Genomic DNA, 15561 nt, shown 5'->3' with positions numbered 1-15561 from the left:
TGATACTCCAACCAACGGAGCCACACGGGCCAGGGCTGCCCCTTCTCTTCCCTTTGAGCTGTGGCCCGTGAAACTATTCCCCTGTGACCGCGTGTGCGCCCAGCGGGGAGCCAGGCAGTGATGGAAATCAGTCAGCTGCCTCCATACATGCTTGTTGTTCCTGGTACTGGCCTGGGCACCTCCCTAACTCACAGGTGACCCAGAAGGACATGCAGACTCCTCGCTGGTCTGTGTCTCCTTCCGCTGCCCGTTAACTTCACGACACACACCTCTACCTACAGCGCCCAGAGCTCGGTCCCCGGTCGGGCCCTCGTAGCAGAGTTCACCGCCAAGGACAGAGTTCGAAAACGGGCATCTCCGGGCCAGAAAGAAAGACACGGAAGATGCGCGCCAAGCTGTCTTTCGCCGACAAGGTAAAATCGGGGTGACTTAGGACGACTTCTCTAGGATCCCACAGGTTCCCATCCTACATGGAACTCTTCCTTACGGGAGGGAGCGAGATCACTTGTCTGTTAGTGTCACGCTATTCAAAATTGGTGGGATGGACCTAGCCAGTCTGGCTCAGTGGATAGAGCGTCGGCCTGTGGACTGAAGGGTCCCAGGTTCAATTCCGGCCAAGGGCACAGGCCCGGGTTGCAGGCTCGATCCCCAGTAAGGGTCGTGCAGGAGGCAGCCAATCAATGATTCTCATCATTGATGTTTCTCTCTGTCTATCCCTCTCCCTTCCTCTCTAAAATCAATACAAATATTTTTAAAAAATAAATAAAATTGGTGGGATGAACAAAGAACGTGAAGACAGTGAAAACCCAAAAAACCAAATCCAAGTAAGTACCGAGTTTATTTTCAGCAAATGCCACCGCGATGTTGTTCCAGAGTCCAGCTTCTCCGCAGCGACGCCGAAGCGAGCCGAGGTGGCGGTGGGGCGCCGAGGGCGGCGTCTCCGTGTGATCACCGTCAGCGCCTTCCCGGCCGCCGGGCCCCCTACCACGTCCCGGCGCCTGCATCCGCCACGCGTCCCCCGCCTCCCAGCCACTAATTGTTTTTCATGGTCTCCTCGATCCACTTGACAAACCTTGAGACGCGGACATAGACGCCAGGCTTGTTGGGGCGAGCGCAGCCGAGACCCCAAGAAGTCACTCCCTGTAAAATGTACTTGTCCTTCTCGAAGCAGACCAGCGGCCCCCCGCTGTCGCCCTGCACAGAGGGAGGGAGGAGCCCGGTGAGGACCCACCGGCAGCCTTGTATTTTGGGGGTCACCCTCCTTTTCCCAAGTGGGAGTTTTCTCGGTATCTCAACACCCCTTGGCAGCCAGAGAGGCAGGTCCTAACGTGCTGTGTGGGCATCGCTGTGCCTGGCAGAGTCTGTGCAACAGACCCCACCGAGTGCCGTCTGCTGGGGAGCAAATGGCTGTCCTCCTCCCTCCTGCCTCCCTCTTGCCTCGGGGTTCTCTTGTGCAGTGTCACCCTAGGAGCCGCCGAGGAGAAGCCGGGGCCGCTGTCCCTCTCCCGGTCTCCTGCCTGGACGGCCACCCCGAGTCCCGCCCATGGGATCCCGGAAGGTGTGTGAGCTGGGGCAGTGCCGGTCCCTCACACTCCCTACACCCGGCTGGAGCTCAGGTCCCCACGGTCAGTCGCCCTAGGTCAGTGGTTCTCAACCTTCCTGATGCCGCGACCCTTTAATACAATTCCTCATGTGGTGGTGACCCCCAACCATAAAATTATTTTTGTTGCTACTTCATAACTGTCATTTGGCTACTGTTATGAATCATCATGTAAATATCTGATATGCAGGATGTATTTTCATTGTTACAAATGGAACATAATTAAAGCATAGTGATTAATCACAAAAACAGTATGTAATTATATATGTGTTTTCCGATGGTCTTAGGCGACCCCTGTGAAAGGGTCATTACACCCCCAAAGGGGTCGCGACCCACAGGTTGAGAACCGCAGCCCTCGGTGATCTGACTCAGCATCGGGGCCAGGCCTGCAGGGCTGCTGGGCGACCTTCAGACCCCACACACAGCCTGTGGGGGGCAGGTCCTCCCCAACGTTGCAGCTTTGGGGCCACAGGGCCTAAGGGGCCAAGACAGGCCACCAAGGGAGTGACCACCTCTGCCCTCTTACCTGGCAGCTGTCGGCGCCCCCGGCCAAGAGCCCGGCGCAGAGCTCCGTGGACCTGACCCTGCCGTTCAGGTACTCGTAGCGGTTGCACACCTTGTTCTCGATCACGGGCAGCTGCGCCTCCTTGAGGAGCCCGGCGCCGAAGGTGCCTGTTCAGATGGAAGACCGGTTACTGCGTCCCATACGCGCTCACAAGGAAAGTTCCAGAACCACCGGGCGGCGATGGTAGGTACGAGTCAGCTCCTAACCCCCTGGCTCCTTTGTCTGTTTGACTCTTGGGCGGGTGAACAGGTCCCCGGGCCTGGATTGCGTGCTCCGGCTTCTGGGTTTTGGAGGGGGCGGGGAGGGGGTTGCCTTGTCGTCTTTGGTTTCTATTCTCTCTCCCTTTTTCACGATAAAGAAATGATTTTGTATTTTGTAAAGAGAGCTTGAGAAACACATCACAGCTGCTGCTATTTTTGTCTATTCCCTTTCGGGCTTTTTTATATGCTGCTTTTACTACTGATATCACAGTTTTATACCTCATTTTTTCCCGCGTTATATAACACGGACTTGGTTACAATGTTGCAATCTTCATAATTGTTATTTTAATGGGAAGTGACTGCTTAACGGGTATGGAGTTCGCCTTTGGGGTGAAGAAAGTTTTCTGGAAATGGTGGTGCCGGTTGCACAACCTTGTAAATGTGCTAAATGCCAGTGAATCGCGCCGGATATCGTAGAGATAGTGGATTTTGTTACATGTGCTTTACCACAGCATTTCCAAAGAGAAGCATAGCTGTCATTCACCGAGAATTAACCTTTCCAGGCCCCAGCTGGGGCTGTGATGGATGCCCCTGAACCCTCCCATAGTCCCCCGGGAGGGGCACGCTGGTGAGTCCTGTCGTGCCGTGAAGGGAACTGAGGTTTATCGAGAGTGGATTTTGCCCCAGATTTCCCGGCGATGAGCTAGTGAAGCCGGGATTTGAACCTGGTTTTGTGACGTGGTTGCCCAAATTCCCGACTACCATGCTCGCTGGCCAATGTTCCTCCCATGTTCACGTTTGTTCATATGGTTTATTAATATTCCTTAATATTTTTAAGTCCAAGTTCCCAAGAATGTTGTAGACATATTTATGGCTCCCAAAACATCGCCAAATTATTTTTCAAAGGGCATGACAGTGTAAAATGTCACTAGAAAAAGCTCACTCCCCCACACCCTCTCGGGTATTTAACATTTTAAAAAGATTTGGTGATATAATAGGTGGAAATGACCCTAATTCATTCCCTAATGTACATTTCTTTTACAATGAGGGAGAGTAAACGTTCTCCTGTATGCTTGTTGTACTCACTGTATTCTTTTCTGGGGAAGAACTGCCTTTTTTTTTTTACTTTGGAAAATTGAAATAGAGCCCTGGCAACCGCTCCAGAGAAAAAGCATTTTTTTCCAAACGGACACGCCCAAGCACGCCTCACAAACCCCCCAGATTTCCGATGTTGCAAGCCCAGTTTTCACTAGTTTTGCAAAAATCTTTGCTTTGCGAGCACAGAGCAGCCAAGAGATGAGGTGCTCTCGTCTCCAAAGACCTTGAGTAACTGGGAAAATTGTCTCGGGGTTCAGCGAGCACACGCTGGTCTGGGGTGGACAGCAGGGAGGAGGACAGCCCTGTGGAGGGGACGGGAGAGGAAGGCCTGGCCCGCAGCGCTGGGCAGCACTGTTGGAGTCGAGTGTGGAACCAAGTCACGCGAGTGTCCTGCTCCTGCACCTGCTTTCTGAGCTGGACAGACCTGCGGGTGCTGGTGGCACATCCACTGTGTAAGGGGGGATGTGGTCTGTGCGGACACGCTGCCATCCGGTGGCCACTGTGGGAATTGCATTTCTGGGGCTGGAAGTGACTGGGACCAGATGCCCTGATGGGGCCGGGATGAGGGGAAGCAGGATCCCTGAGGCCTCTGGGATTGCTGATGAGGGGCTGGCAGGAATGGCCCCTCGGCCTGAACACGGGTCAACTTTGCTTTGGAGCAGCGAAGCCAGGGAACATCTGGGGGCTGCAGGGAGAGGGGAGAATTCTGACCCCACAACAAGAGGCCGAGGCAACACGGATTGATCGGAGGTCACTGTTGACGTGTAGGAAAACGGTCAACACCCTGGCTCAAGTTTTGTGACTCCTCCTGGTGCAGCGAGTCTATGAGAGTCACTTCCCAGCAGACATGCGAGTGAGGCCTGAGAGACGGGCGCCCAGGGCAGGAGGGTGTGCAGAAGAGTGTGGGTGGTGGGGGGACAGGAACAGCGAATGGGCCTGCGGGTCAGGCAGGCCGGGTCCATCAGGGCTCAGCTACACACAGGCTCCTTGATGGTGATTGTGATGGTGGCGATTATGATGATGAAGGTGATGATGGGGAGGGTTGGAGCTTGATGATGGTAATGAAGGTGGTGGTGATGGTGGTGATGGTGGTGATGATGGTGATGATTATGGTGATGATGGGGAGGGTTGGAGCTTGATGATGGTAATGAAGGTGGTGGTGATGGTGGTGATGGTGGTGATGATGGTGATGATGGTGATTATTATGGTGATGATGGGGAGGGTTGGAGCTTGATGATAATGATGATGGTGATATTGATGATGGTTATGGTGGTGATGGTGGTGGTGATGATGGTCTTGGTGGTGATGATTATGGTGATGATGGGGGGTGATGATAGTGATGGTGATGATTGTTGTGGTGATGGTGGTAATGGTATAAATGGTTGTGGTGGTGATGATGGTGATGATGGTGATGATTATGGTGATGATGGGGAGGATTGGAGCTTGATGATAATGGTGATGATGAGGATGATGATAGTGATGTTGATGATGGTTGCGGTGGTGTTGGTGGTGATTATGGGGGTGATGATGTGATGATGGTGATGATGGGGTGGGTTGGAGCTTGATGATGATAATGGTGGTGATGGTGATGTTGGGGGGTGATGATGGTCATGGTGGTGATGGTGGTTGTCTAAGCACAGAATCTGCTGGAATACCATCTCCAAATCACTGGGAATTCCATATGCATCATCTTAATGCTCACAGTAACTCTATAAGGTGGTACAGATGAGGAAACTGAGGCTCAGAGAGATTAAATAACTTCCTGATGTCGCGTGGAGGTAGATGGGATAGAACTCACATCCGGATCTATACAATCTTGAGTCCATGCTTTCATCAGCCAGCAGGTTTGCGGCTCACTAAGAAGTCCTTTTTTTGGATTAGTGCAATTTGCATTGGATTTTCACCATTGCTAAAGAGTCACATGGGAACACTGCACTCCCGTCATTAACGTGACTCAGCAGCTCGGTGCCTTATCCGCTCCTCTCATCGCTTCCCCCACACTCGCCCTGAAGCCCATTTTCCAGCCGAGGAAACAAGTCCAAAAAGAGTCTGTGGCTTTTCTGAGTCCTGGCAGCTGACCAGTGGGAGTCGGGGTCCTGCCTTGGGTCTGTCTGCCTCCTCAACCACCAACAACCCCTGCGCCTTCTCAGCCTCAGATCTTTCCTTTACAAAATCAGAACGGACATGCCGGACACACAGGGATTTGTGGCCTTTAAATTTTTTAAAACCAAAGAGTGAACCAGCGTGGCACACCCATAGTGGTGCTTCCTTTGTAAGTTTCCCTTTACTCCTCAATGTCCACCGCCTCCACAAGCAGACGGGGGGAGTGGGCACCCCGGAGGCAGGTCTCAGACAGCAGGGAAAGTGCAGAAATAGGAAGGCAAGTTTGAAAGGATCTGGACCAGGCGTTTTCAACCTGTTTTAAAGCCACAAAACCTTTCTTCAAGCAAGAGCTCATGCAAAAGGCTAATGTGAACAGCACTGCTTGGCAACACTCATCTTGCAGATGAGGGTGAGACGCCAAGTGGACCAGAGGTAAGGGGACTGTCCAGCTTGCCAGCGAGGGCAGAGCCAGGACAATTTTCCAGGACTCCTGACTCACCACCGCTTCTGAGAAAGCGAGGCTGAGACCTCGGACACTCTCACATGTTCCTAGGCCCGAGTCAGGGGTGTCATTATTATTGGGGCGCACTGCAGAGTGAGGACAGAGGCCCCGAGGCCAGGACAGGACCTGCACAAACGTTTCCTTTCTCACCCTTACCCCGTAAGCCAATAGCAAGTCCCTACTAGAACGGGAGCCTTTCTTACTTTCCCCAAGCTGTCAGTCTGCCCCACCCCCACCCAACTGTCAATCTGTCCCACCCCTAAACCAACCGTCAGTTTGTCCCACCCCCAGTTCAGCTGTCAGTCTGCTCCACCCCCATTGTCTCCCCACACATACACCAGACATGTGGGGTATCTGGGGAGACTAACCCTATCTAATAAAGAAGGAATATGCAAATTGACCATCACACCATCACAAAGATGGCAGCGCCCAGTCCCCTCAGCCCTGCTGGAGTCCCCCAGTCCTTTCAGCCCCACCAGGGCATGCAGCTGGATCCGCCCTCAGGCCCCAGCCACCCAGGGCCAGCCCGAGGTGCAGACAAACCTCAGATATCAGCTGCCCAGCCGACGTCTGAGGCACAGGCAAGCCTCAGATGGAGGTTGCCCAGCTGCACAGGGTCACCCAAGGCTCAGGTAACCAGGGCTGGCCAAGGCTTGTGCTGCCAGCAGTGGCAGCAGCAGAGGTGTGATGGGGTGTCACCTTCCCCTGATCACCGGGTCACCTCCCACCCTTGAGGGCTCCCGGACTGTGAGAGGGGGCAGGCTGGGCTGAGGGACCTCCCCTCCAATGCATGAATTTTCCTGCACCGGGCCTCTAGTTGAACTATGATTTTAGTTGTTTTGAACCTGCTAGGGAACTCAGGGTGGCTAACTTCACATGAGAAATACCCTCACACCCTGCAGTCATAGGCTTGTATCAAGGCCCTGCTTACCTGGGACACAGTATCAACATTGAATTTATGGGCTAAGACAGAGACTCAGAGAAATTCTCCCGCTCCCTGGCCGTGGCCCTGGATGCTGAGAATGGAGACGTGGGCAGGGCCCAGACTGAGTCAGGAGGCGATGGACCTCGCCGACTGATAGGAGTTTGTGCAAATGCTCCTTTTCTCACAGAGCCTGTAGGCCGAAAGGAGTTCATTAAACGAGTCACGGAATTGACCTCACCTTGGGTTTCTCCCCAGCCAGTGATGTAACAGACCGTCCGGTCAGCAACCACGTAGTCGGCGGATGGCAGGCACGCCGGGATCACCTTGTTGGTGATGATGGCAGGGCTGGAAGGAAGCACAGACGTGACATCTGACTGCCCTGCCTGAGACACTGCCGCTCGTCGGTGGTCACCCACAACCAGACGCCACCTGCCCGAAGCCCAGACCATCCGAGCTGGCATCTCCTTGATGCCCTGGCACAGGCCATCCTGGAGAACAGCTTCCACCCTCTAGGAGCTTATGGGCGAGACAAACAGAACGTTTTGTGACAAAGGCACCCGTTACGGACAAGAATCCATAGTGACACTTAATTGGTGAGTTCCCGGCAGTGGGAATGGGGGTGATAAAGACCCCTCTCATGCCCATTCTGGGCACTGCACCCTGGACCAAGGACCTGCTTCTGTATCCACTTCACAGGCTCCTGGCAGCAGGTTCACGTCCCGCTGCGGTGCTAACACACAGCACCCATTAGAACAAATGCATCACGTGACCGTGAGCGAGTCGCCCACCTTTGGGGTTCTCTATTTCCTCTATGAGTCTCCACACCATGATGGTGGGGAAACCATAACTAGGCACCAAGTGAAGGAGGACCGGAAACACTCGCACAAGCAAAAGGGCATTGTTCTCTGTGAGCCTTCACAGGTCGTAGGGCTCCAGGGTATCTTAACCACCAGAACCCCGATACCCAGGCTGGATTCCATTCTGTTCACAAGGAAAACAAGGGAGATGAGAGACGCCCAAATCCGATGAGGAATCACCATGGCCGCCAACTTGGAAGCAGACACTCCCTCTCGGGGTCACCAGCATAGACCCAGCCTCTCACATGGGGTGACCCCGCAGATGTCACTCTAGGGGTCCCCTTCTATGCCTTAGACCAGCGGTTCTCAACCTGTGGGTCGCGACCCCTTTGGCGGTCCAACGACCCTTTCACAGGGGTCGTCTAAGACCATCGGAAAACACATATATAATTACATATTGTTTTTGTGATTAATCACTATGCTTTAATTATGTTCAATGTGTAACAATGAAATTGCGGGTCACCACAACATGAGGAACTGCATTAAAGGGTCGCGGCGTTAGGAAGGTTGAGAACCACTGCCTTAGACACCTGGGGTGGAGGGCATGGAGTGGATGAGTCTGAAGCTCAAACATTCCAATCTACAGAGAACACCCCCAGAACCCCAAATTCGAGCCAGGGGGCCCTCCGGGTAGCCCTCGAAGGACCATGTGAAAGGAGGGGATGAGTTCCTGTTCAGGCTAAGCCAGCAGCCCTTCCTTCCCTCTCTAGAGCGTCCACGCGTCCCCGAGGGTCAGGCCTCAGGGCACTGCCCCGAATACCCAGAGGTGTTGCTGCCCAGACCAGCGGGCGGCATTCAGACGCGGGCGTCAGCCTCGTGAGGCCTGGCCTGTCCTCACTGTCGGCGGGTCCCCCTGTCCCGGGAGCCCGTCCCACGCTGACGTGTGAGGGCCTTGGTGTCTGTCCTGACCGTGTCTGTTCTCAGAAGCGCCGTCTGCTGCCTCAGCTGCCTCCCTGGGACCTGCTTCCAAGTCCTGCTCACTCAGCAGCACAGGCAGCCGCCGGTGTCCAGGCCTGATGTCCCTGCACCGTTTCCGCAGGAAAAGCGAAGCCAGCGCTCGGAAGGAGGCCTTGCGTCTGTGCGGGGTGTGAGAGGTCCTGTCCGCGTTCTTAATGTTCTGGAATGTCAGTCTCCTCTGAGTCCCCCACACACACTGCCACGCTGAGAGGAGGCGGTCAGCCAGACGCTGGAGGAATTCTCTGGATGTCTGTTGGCTGACCGTGACCCTCCCGTGAGAGTGTAGGGGTCACCGTGCACCTCGTGTTTCAACTCTTTTTCACGCGAGGAAACTGAGTCCTGGCGCCTTTGCCAAGACCCCAGCCAGGATGGAGCAGAATGGGGTCGAGCCCAGGTCTCACTTGAAGGTCAATGTTCTTCCCCGAAGGCCTGTGCCTTTTGTGGCCCTGCAGCCCCCCGTGCACCCCTCCCCCCTCCCCGCCCTGTTCCGCCAGGAACCCGGCAGGAGCGGCAATGTCCACGCCTCCCGGACACGCGCGTGGGGCGTCACCTGCTCAGCTTCAGCAGCGCTATGTCGGCCCGCGTGGGCTCCAGCACCAGCTTGGACACGTCCCTCTCCTGCACGTCCGCCTCCAGGTCCTGCTCGTGGTGCGCTCCCAGGATGACCTTGTACGACGAAGGCCGTGAGGACCTGGAAAAGGCGGTGCCGTGAGCAGCGAAGGGGGGGCAGCCCCTTCACTGGGCGCCCTTCTGAGCCAGACAGCACGTCCTCCAGACACTCGGCTCCCCAGTTTCCTCTGAGCATCAGCCTGTGGGGGTTCCATTCCGGTCAAGGGCACATACCTCAATGACAGGCTCGATCCCCAGCCCTGGTCAGAGTGTGTGCGGGAGGCAACCAATCAATGTGTCTTTCTCACATCAATGTTTCTCTCTCTCTCTGTGTCTCTCCCCCTCCCTTCCACTCTCTCTAAAAGTCAATGGAAAACATCCACAGGTGAGGATTAACAAAAGAAATAATCTATAATAATAAAAGTGTAATATGCTAATTAGACTGGACAGCCGAACGACCTTCCGGACAACCTTCTGGACGAAGCCGGAGCTGCAAGGGCCGAGCCCCTTGCATGGATTTTGTGCATTGGGCCACTAGTAAAAAATAAAAAGAAAGAAAGGCCCCAGCTGGTTTGGCTCAGTGGATAGAGCGTCGACCTGTGGACTCAAGGGTCTCAGGTTTGATTCCAGTCAAGGGCACATACCCTGGTTGCAGGCTCAATCCCCAGTAGGGGGCGTAAAGGAGGCAGCCAATCAATGATTCTCTCTCATCATTAATGTTTCTATCTCTCTCTCCCTCTCCCTTCCTCTCTGAAATCAATTTTAAAAAGATTTTTTTTTTTTTTTTAAAAAAGAAAGGTCACCATTGACCGAGCCTCGCTGTTAAGGAATGTTCTTGGCGATGCTTCTGGTAGATGGGACCAACACTAGAGTCAGCACAAGGGCAGGCCCCGTGTCAGTGGTCACTCAGGCACCTGTGCCTGTGCCACACGCAGCTCTCTCCTGCCTACCCCCCTGAGCTGGTCTTTCTCCTTTGTTTCCCCCTGGAAACACTCCCGTCCTCTCCCATCCGATGGCCCTGACAGCTCTGCCTCAGGCTCTCCACACCCACTCCCCGGTGCCCAGTGTCATGGCCATCGGAGGAAGGGCGGGAGGGCACAGGGAAGGACACAGGCGGGAAGTCTGCCAGCTGAGTCCTGGCACCCGCCGTCCCCGCACCTACCTCTCCAGGCAGTGGGCGGCGGTCAGCACCCAGTCCGGGGACAGCAGCGTGCCTCCGCAGAAGTGCATCCGGAATCTGGGGGGGACAGGCAGAGAGTTGAGTTCAGATCTCATGCTCTGTCTACAGGAAGCCGAAAGCAGTGCTCAGTTACTTTTGTTCGTGTGGTGTTCCCAAAGGAAAGGCCACCGGCCCGTCATCAGGACGGTAGGGGCTGAGTTCCAGAAGGTTCCATCCACAGCACTCTTTACGGTGGCTGGGGAGGCTCGGGGACAGCTGTCCCCAGACGAGCAAACCCACGGGGCTCCACCATGAAGCCCGAGCCCTTGGCTCTGACTGGGCAGCCCTGGACTTGAACAGAAGGGACCCAGCAAAACCATCCCTTTCATTTCTTTCCTTTCCTTTTGGCAAGATCCATGCGAGACCTGGCGAGTCCTTCTCAGGCGGCCGGAGGTCACTCTGAGTAGCCTGGTTCCGGGACTTGCTGATTTTACCAGAGAGAATTCCCTCTCAAGGGGGAGGTGGCTCCTAATCGTTTACATCCCAGGACTTCCAGGCACGGGTAGCTCGTGAAAAGAGCGCGGAAGGAAGGGAGCACACGGTGCGGGCGGTGGCGGGCCCGCTGGTGTCAGGAGGCGACCGCGCGCGTGCAGCGTGGGAGGACGGATGTGAAGCGTGACGGGCGGAGGCTGAGCCGAGCGCAGTTACTAAGTCATGAGGCCAAGGACAGAAACGCCGCGCACCACCGGGAAACAGATGGCACCTGGCGGGCCCGGGGCGGAGGGCTTGCGGGGGAGGAGACGGGAAGCAGCCGTGTCACCTGTGTGCTTTCCACCGTCACCAGGCGGCCTGAGCTCCCTGAAGGCAGAGGCCACTGAATTGATGACCCAAACTGCCCAGGGTTCTGTGGGGTCAGAGCTGGTCACTGCTCGCTTGTGGGGAGCGGGAGCTACCCCACGCGAAAGGAGGTGTGTTCGCGGCCGGGTGAGCCCCTCGGAATGACGTCACTGAAGTCTGCATCTGGGATGGACCACGGGGCATTGGGTCTTGGTACCCCACCAGCTGTCACATCCCTATAGTTAGGTTTTGCTCTTCATCTTATAAGGAATCTTCAATACTTTCCCGGCAATACTGGCTCTTGGGAATTGTGGCCTCTACACACCTTAATGGTAGCTGCCCGGATCAAGGAAAAGACCCCAGTTCTGGCTATTTTCAAAGCAGAGACCCTAGAAAAAGCAAATCCTTTATGTCCTAGCTTCCCTTCCTCCTGAGGAGAATGCAGAGGCCGGCGCTGAGCCTGAGCTGTGGGCTGAGTGTGGATGTGGACGGGTTTGCAGGCTCACACAGAAGGATGGACGCATTGTTTCTAGAAGTGCCGTTACCTTGTTCGAAGGCTGACCTGCCACGGCCAGGAGTGTGCGTTGGCCACGCACCCACCTACGATCCTTCCGGGGCACTTCTTCGGCTCCACCTTGGGCTTTCCACAGTCAAAGGACGAGGACGCTGCAGGACAGGAAAGAGAGTCGCATCTGAAGTGAGAGGTGACCCTGCTGTCACACAGCTCACGGTGAGTGAGTGGCGCGTGAGGCGTCAAAGCACCGAGTGTTTGACACCTCAACGCCCAGACTATCAGCAAGAGGCCTGGACGCGTGGAACAGACTGACAGCTGTCAGGGGGAGGGGCTTGGGGACTGGATGGAAGACGGTGAAGGGATAAATCAACAAGTATATACATTACACGTAGACACAGGCAGCAGGGTGGTGATGGCCAGGGAAGGGGGTGCAATGTGCAGATGATATTTTGAGTTGTTCACTGGAAACCTGTATGATTTCGTGAACCAATGTCACCCCAATAAACTCAATATAAAAAAAAGAAAAGAGCCAAAACCGGTTTGGCTCAGTGGATAGAGCGTCGGCCTTCGGACTGAAAGGTCCCGGGTTCGATTCCGGTCAAGGGCATGTACCTGGGTTGCGGGCACATCCCCCGTGGGAGATGTGCAGGAGGCAGCTGGTCGATGTTTCTCTCCCATCGATGTTTCTAACTATCTATCTCTCTCCCTTCCTCTCTGTAAAAAATCAATAAAATATATTTAAAAAAAAGAAAAGAGAAAAGTAAAGAAAGCTCTTAAACCACTTCAAAAGTAAAAATAAACAAACAAAAAACCCCATAAGCATGTTTTGGAATATCTTTCTCTAAGTTTGAAAAGTAGTAGAAGGCAACACAGAACCTTCTCCACTCAAGAAGATGTAAGTACTTCCTATTATTGGGGGGAGGTGATTAAGTAAATTGGTGTCATTAGGCATGAGAATGATGGCTTCTCTGAGATGGCCTTCACCGACCCACCTTGTTAATCTGGCCTATAACTTTAGCCACCTATCACTGTCACCACCACCACCACCTCCACCAAACCATGGACAGCTCTCTGAAAACCACAGTGCCATCCCTGCTTGAAAGGCAATAGGGTATTTTTTTTTAAGCTCTACATTTGTTAAATGAACACCAAATCTTTCCATAGTGATCTTGCTCAGTACATTATTCAAATCAATCAAAATCTGTAAAAACACATATCCATATCTTTTTCAGTAAACTAACCTAAAAGCACACTTACTAATAAATAAAGCAAACGTGTACATATATGAAGACTTCTATAATCCTAGTAAGAAAACATAATGTTGTGTGCAACCATTAACTCAAGAGAAATAGCTGTTATAAAAAAAATGAATGTGGTGAATTGTGTATAAATTTGACATCAGGGCTATATATAAAACTTGGTAATAGGGTATTTTTAAATGGGAGTCTCTGTGTGCACATATGTACATACTAGAGGCCTGGTGCACAAATTTGTACACATTGAAAGGAAATTAATTAGAAGCAATATTTTAGAGGCCGGGGCGGGACCGTGGGAGGTTGGCTCCAGGGCGTGTCTGGCCTGTCTTGCCCAGTCCCCATTGGAGCCAATAGGAGCCAGCCAACCAGGGAGGGACCGTGGGAAGGCTCCAGGGCATGTCCGGCCCGTCTCACCCAGTCCCAATCAGCCGGACGCCAGCAGCAAGCTCACCTACCATTCGGAGCATCTGCATGGTGGTCAGTGCCTATCATAGCGACTGGTTGAGCGGTTGACCATTTGGTCAGACACTTAGCATATTAGGCTTTTATATAGAGAGATGTGTGTATGTGATTGTAAGTAGCAAGGATAATCTGCCCTAACCTGAACTATTACCTCTCCCAGCCAGGCTCCGGACCGCCCTCCCGGGAGCCTCCCAGACTCACCGAGGGCCCAGAGATAACACATCGCCACCTGCACTGCTTCCCTCCCACCTGCTCCCTCCGCCGGGCGCAGGGTCCAGGAGGAAAGGTCAGTGTCCATCCTTGGTGGCACCTGCTCGTGCCCAGGACAGTGCAGGTCATCAAATGCTCTCCTGTTGCCTGGCCCTTCAGATCCTCAGCAACGTGAGCATAAGTCACTGTTCATAACGATACTGTGGGGGGTTTCTTTCTGTCCCAACCAGAGACTCTTCCCTCTCTCGAACCTGGAGCCTGAATTTTCCAAATAACTTTCCCTTTGTCGCGGCCTGTGCTGCGCATCCACATAGAAACGTCTTTTTAAACAGGAAACACGCAACATTATGACATTTATGACATGCTACTCTGGCGCTGAGCTTAGCTCCTGCTGCTGAGCCTCGGACGGAGCAGGCCTCACAGATGCGCTAAGAAAGGGTGGCTACAGAGAGCACCGCTGTCCAGTTCTCCATTCAGAACAGAATCGAAAGTTTCTCTTTATTTTTACTTATTTCTTATCTGAACTGAACGTGGTGGTGGAATTGAAATGCATTATTAAAATCATTCAACCAACAAATATATAATTTTAAGTAAGTGAATATAAGTAAATAACTTATGTTTAAGGTGGGCATCTTCAATGATGAAGAGAGGGCTCAGGGAGGAGGCTGGGGGGGCAGGCGGGGGGCGGAGGGGGAGGGCAGCCCAGCGGAAAGCCTGGCTTGCAAGCCCTTCTCTCTCAGACCCGCATGAAGGAGGCGAGGCTGCCTGTATCCGAGAAGTCGGTTCCTTTCAGACGTGAAGCCAGCTTACCACACTGCGGGACGTCGCAGTAGTCGAACAGCTTCTTGGGGTCCGTCGTGTAGCACCAGGGCCCGTTGACGTCGCCGTCGGGGTTCCGGCAGTACTGGAAGAGAGGCGCTGCTCAGGGGTGGGGGGACGGCGTGCACGGGGCGGAGAGGGGGGCCTGGGCACGGGCAGTCACGCTGCCCTCAGAAGAGGGAAGGTAAGCGCTCCTTTGTGGGGGGCGAGGGGGGTATAAACTTTAGGATGCTTCTGACTCATTCCAGCCCATTGGTCATGTCTCCTTGCCCCAAAGGAGCTCCAGCCTTGAGGCCACGCCCCGGAGGGAGGGTGGAGCCTCTCAGGGGACTTAACGTGGGGACTGTAAAAGGGGACTCCTGTGGGCGGGGGTGGTAGAGGTGCCACAATAGGACCACGGGGCATGATTAGACTCATCCTGTGCCTGGGTCACCATGGAGCCTGCTTGCTGGTGGCTCAGACATGCGGATGCCCTGGGCTGGGCACCGTCCGTGGGTCAAACCATGAGAGGCTATGACTCCTGCTCCTTCCTATGCATGCCCCGAAGTAAGCCAGAAAGGTGAGCGGCCCGGCCGGCGCGGCTCAGTGGTTGGGCATCGATTTATGAACCAGGAGGTCGTGGTTCAATTCCCAGTTGGGGCACATGTCCGGGTTGTGGGCGCCATCCCCAGTGCAGGGCGTGCGGGAGGCAGCTGATCCATGATTCTCTCTCAATGTTGATGTTTCTCTCTCTCTCTCTCCCTCTCCCTTCCTCTCTGAAATCAATTAAATATATATGTATATATCTTTTTTAAAAAAAATTTAAAGAAAGAAAAGAAAGTGTGAGAGACTGGGAAATCCCACTATGGGGAATCCCAAATGTTTCCTGGAAAAGTCTGACCATATAAG

General features: G+C 53.9%; 1 protein-coding gene across 1 annotated transcript in view; it reads right to left on the bottom strand.

Moving 5' to 3' along the window:
- Positions 1-819: 819 nt before the first annotated feature.
- The window catches only part of PLG (plasminogen), a 38142-nt gene continuing 23400 nt past the window's right edge, over positions 820-15561 (bottom strand). Inside the window, exons 13-19 of the mRNA XM_070417380.1 lie at positions 14665-14758; positions 11958-12078; positions 10579-10653; positions 9358-9498; positions 7232-7338; positions 2127-2272; positions 820-1194 (exon numbers count right to left, since the gene is read on the bottom strand). Of these exons, the coding sequence (XP_070273481.1) occupies positions 1033-1194; positions 2127-2272; positions 7232-7338; positions 9358-9498; positions 10579-10653; positions 11958-12078; positions 14665-14758 (846 nt within the window). The 3' untranslated portion in view covers positions 820-1032. The remainder of the gene's footprint in view (positions 1195-2126; positions 2273-7231; positions 7339-9357; positions 9499-10578; positions 10654-11957; positions 12079-14664; positions 14759-15561) is intronic.

The sequence above is a fragment of the Myotis yumanensis genome, unplaced genomic scaffold (assembly GCF_028538775.1).
Source record: "Myotis yumanensis isolate MYYU_CA2020_CCGP unplaced genomic scaffold, mMyoYum1.0.hap1 SCAF_6, whole genome shotgun sequence".
Classification (NCBI taxonomy): Eukaryota; Metazoa; Chordata; class Mammalia; order Chiroptera; family Vespertilionidae; genus Myotis; species Myotis yumanensis.
Note: the sequence above shows the minus strand (reverse complement) of the source record. Positions and strands in the feature narration are given on the sequence as shown.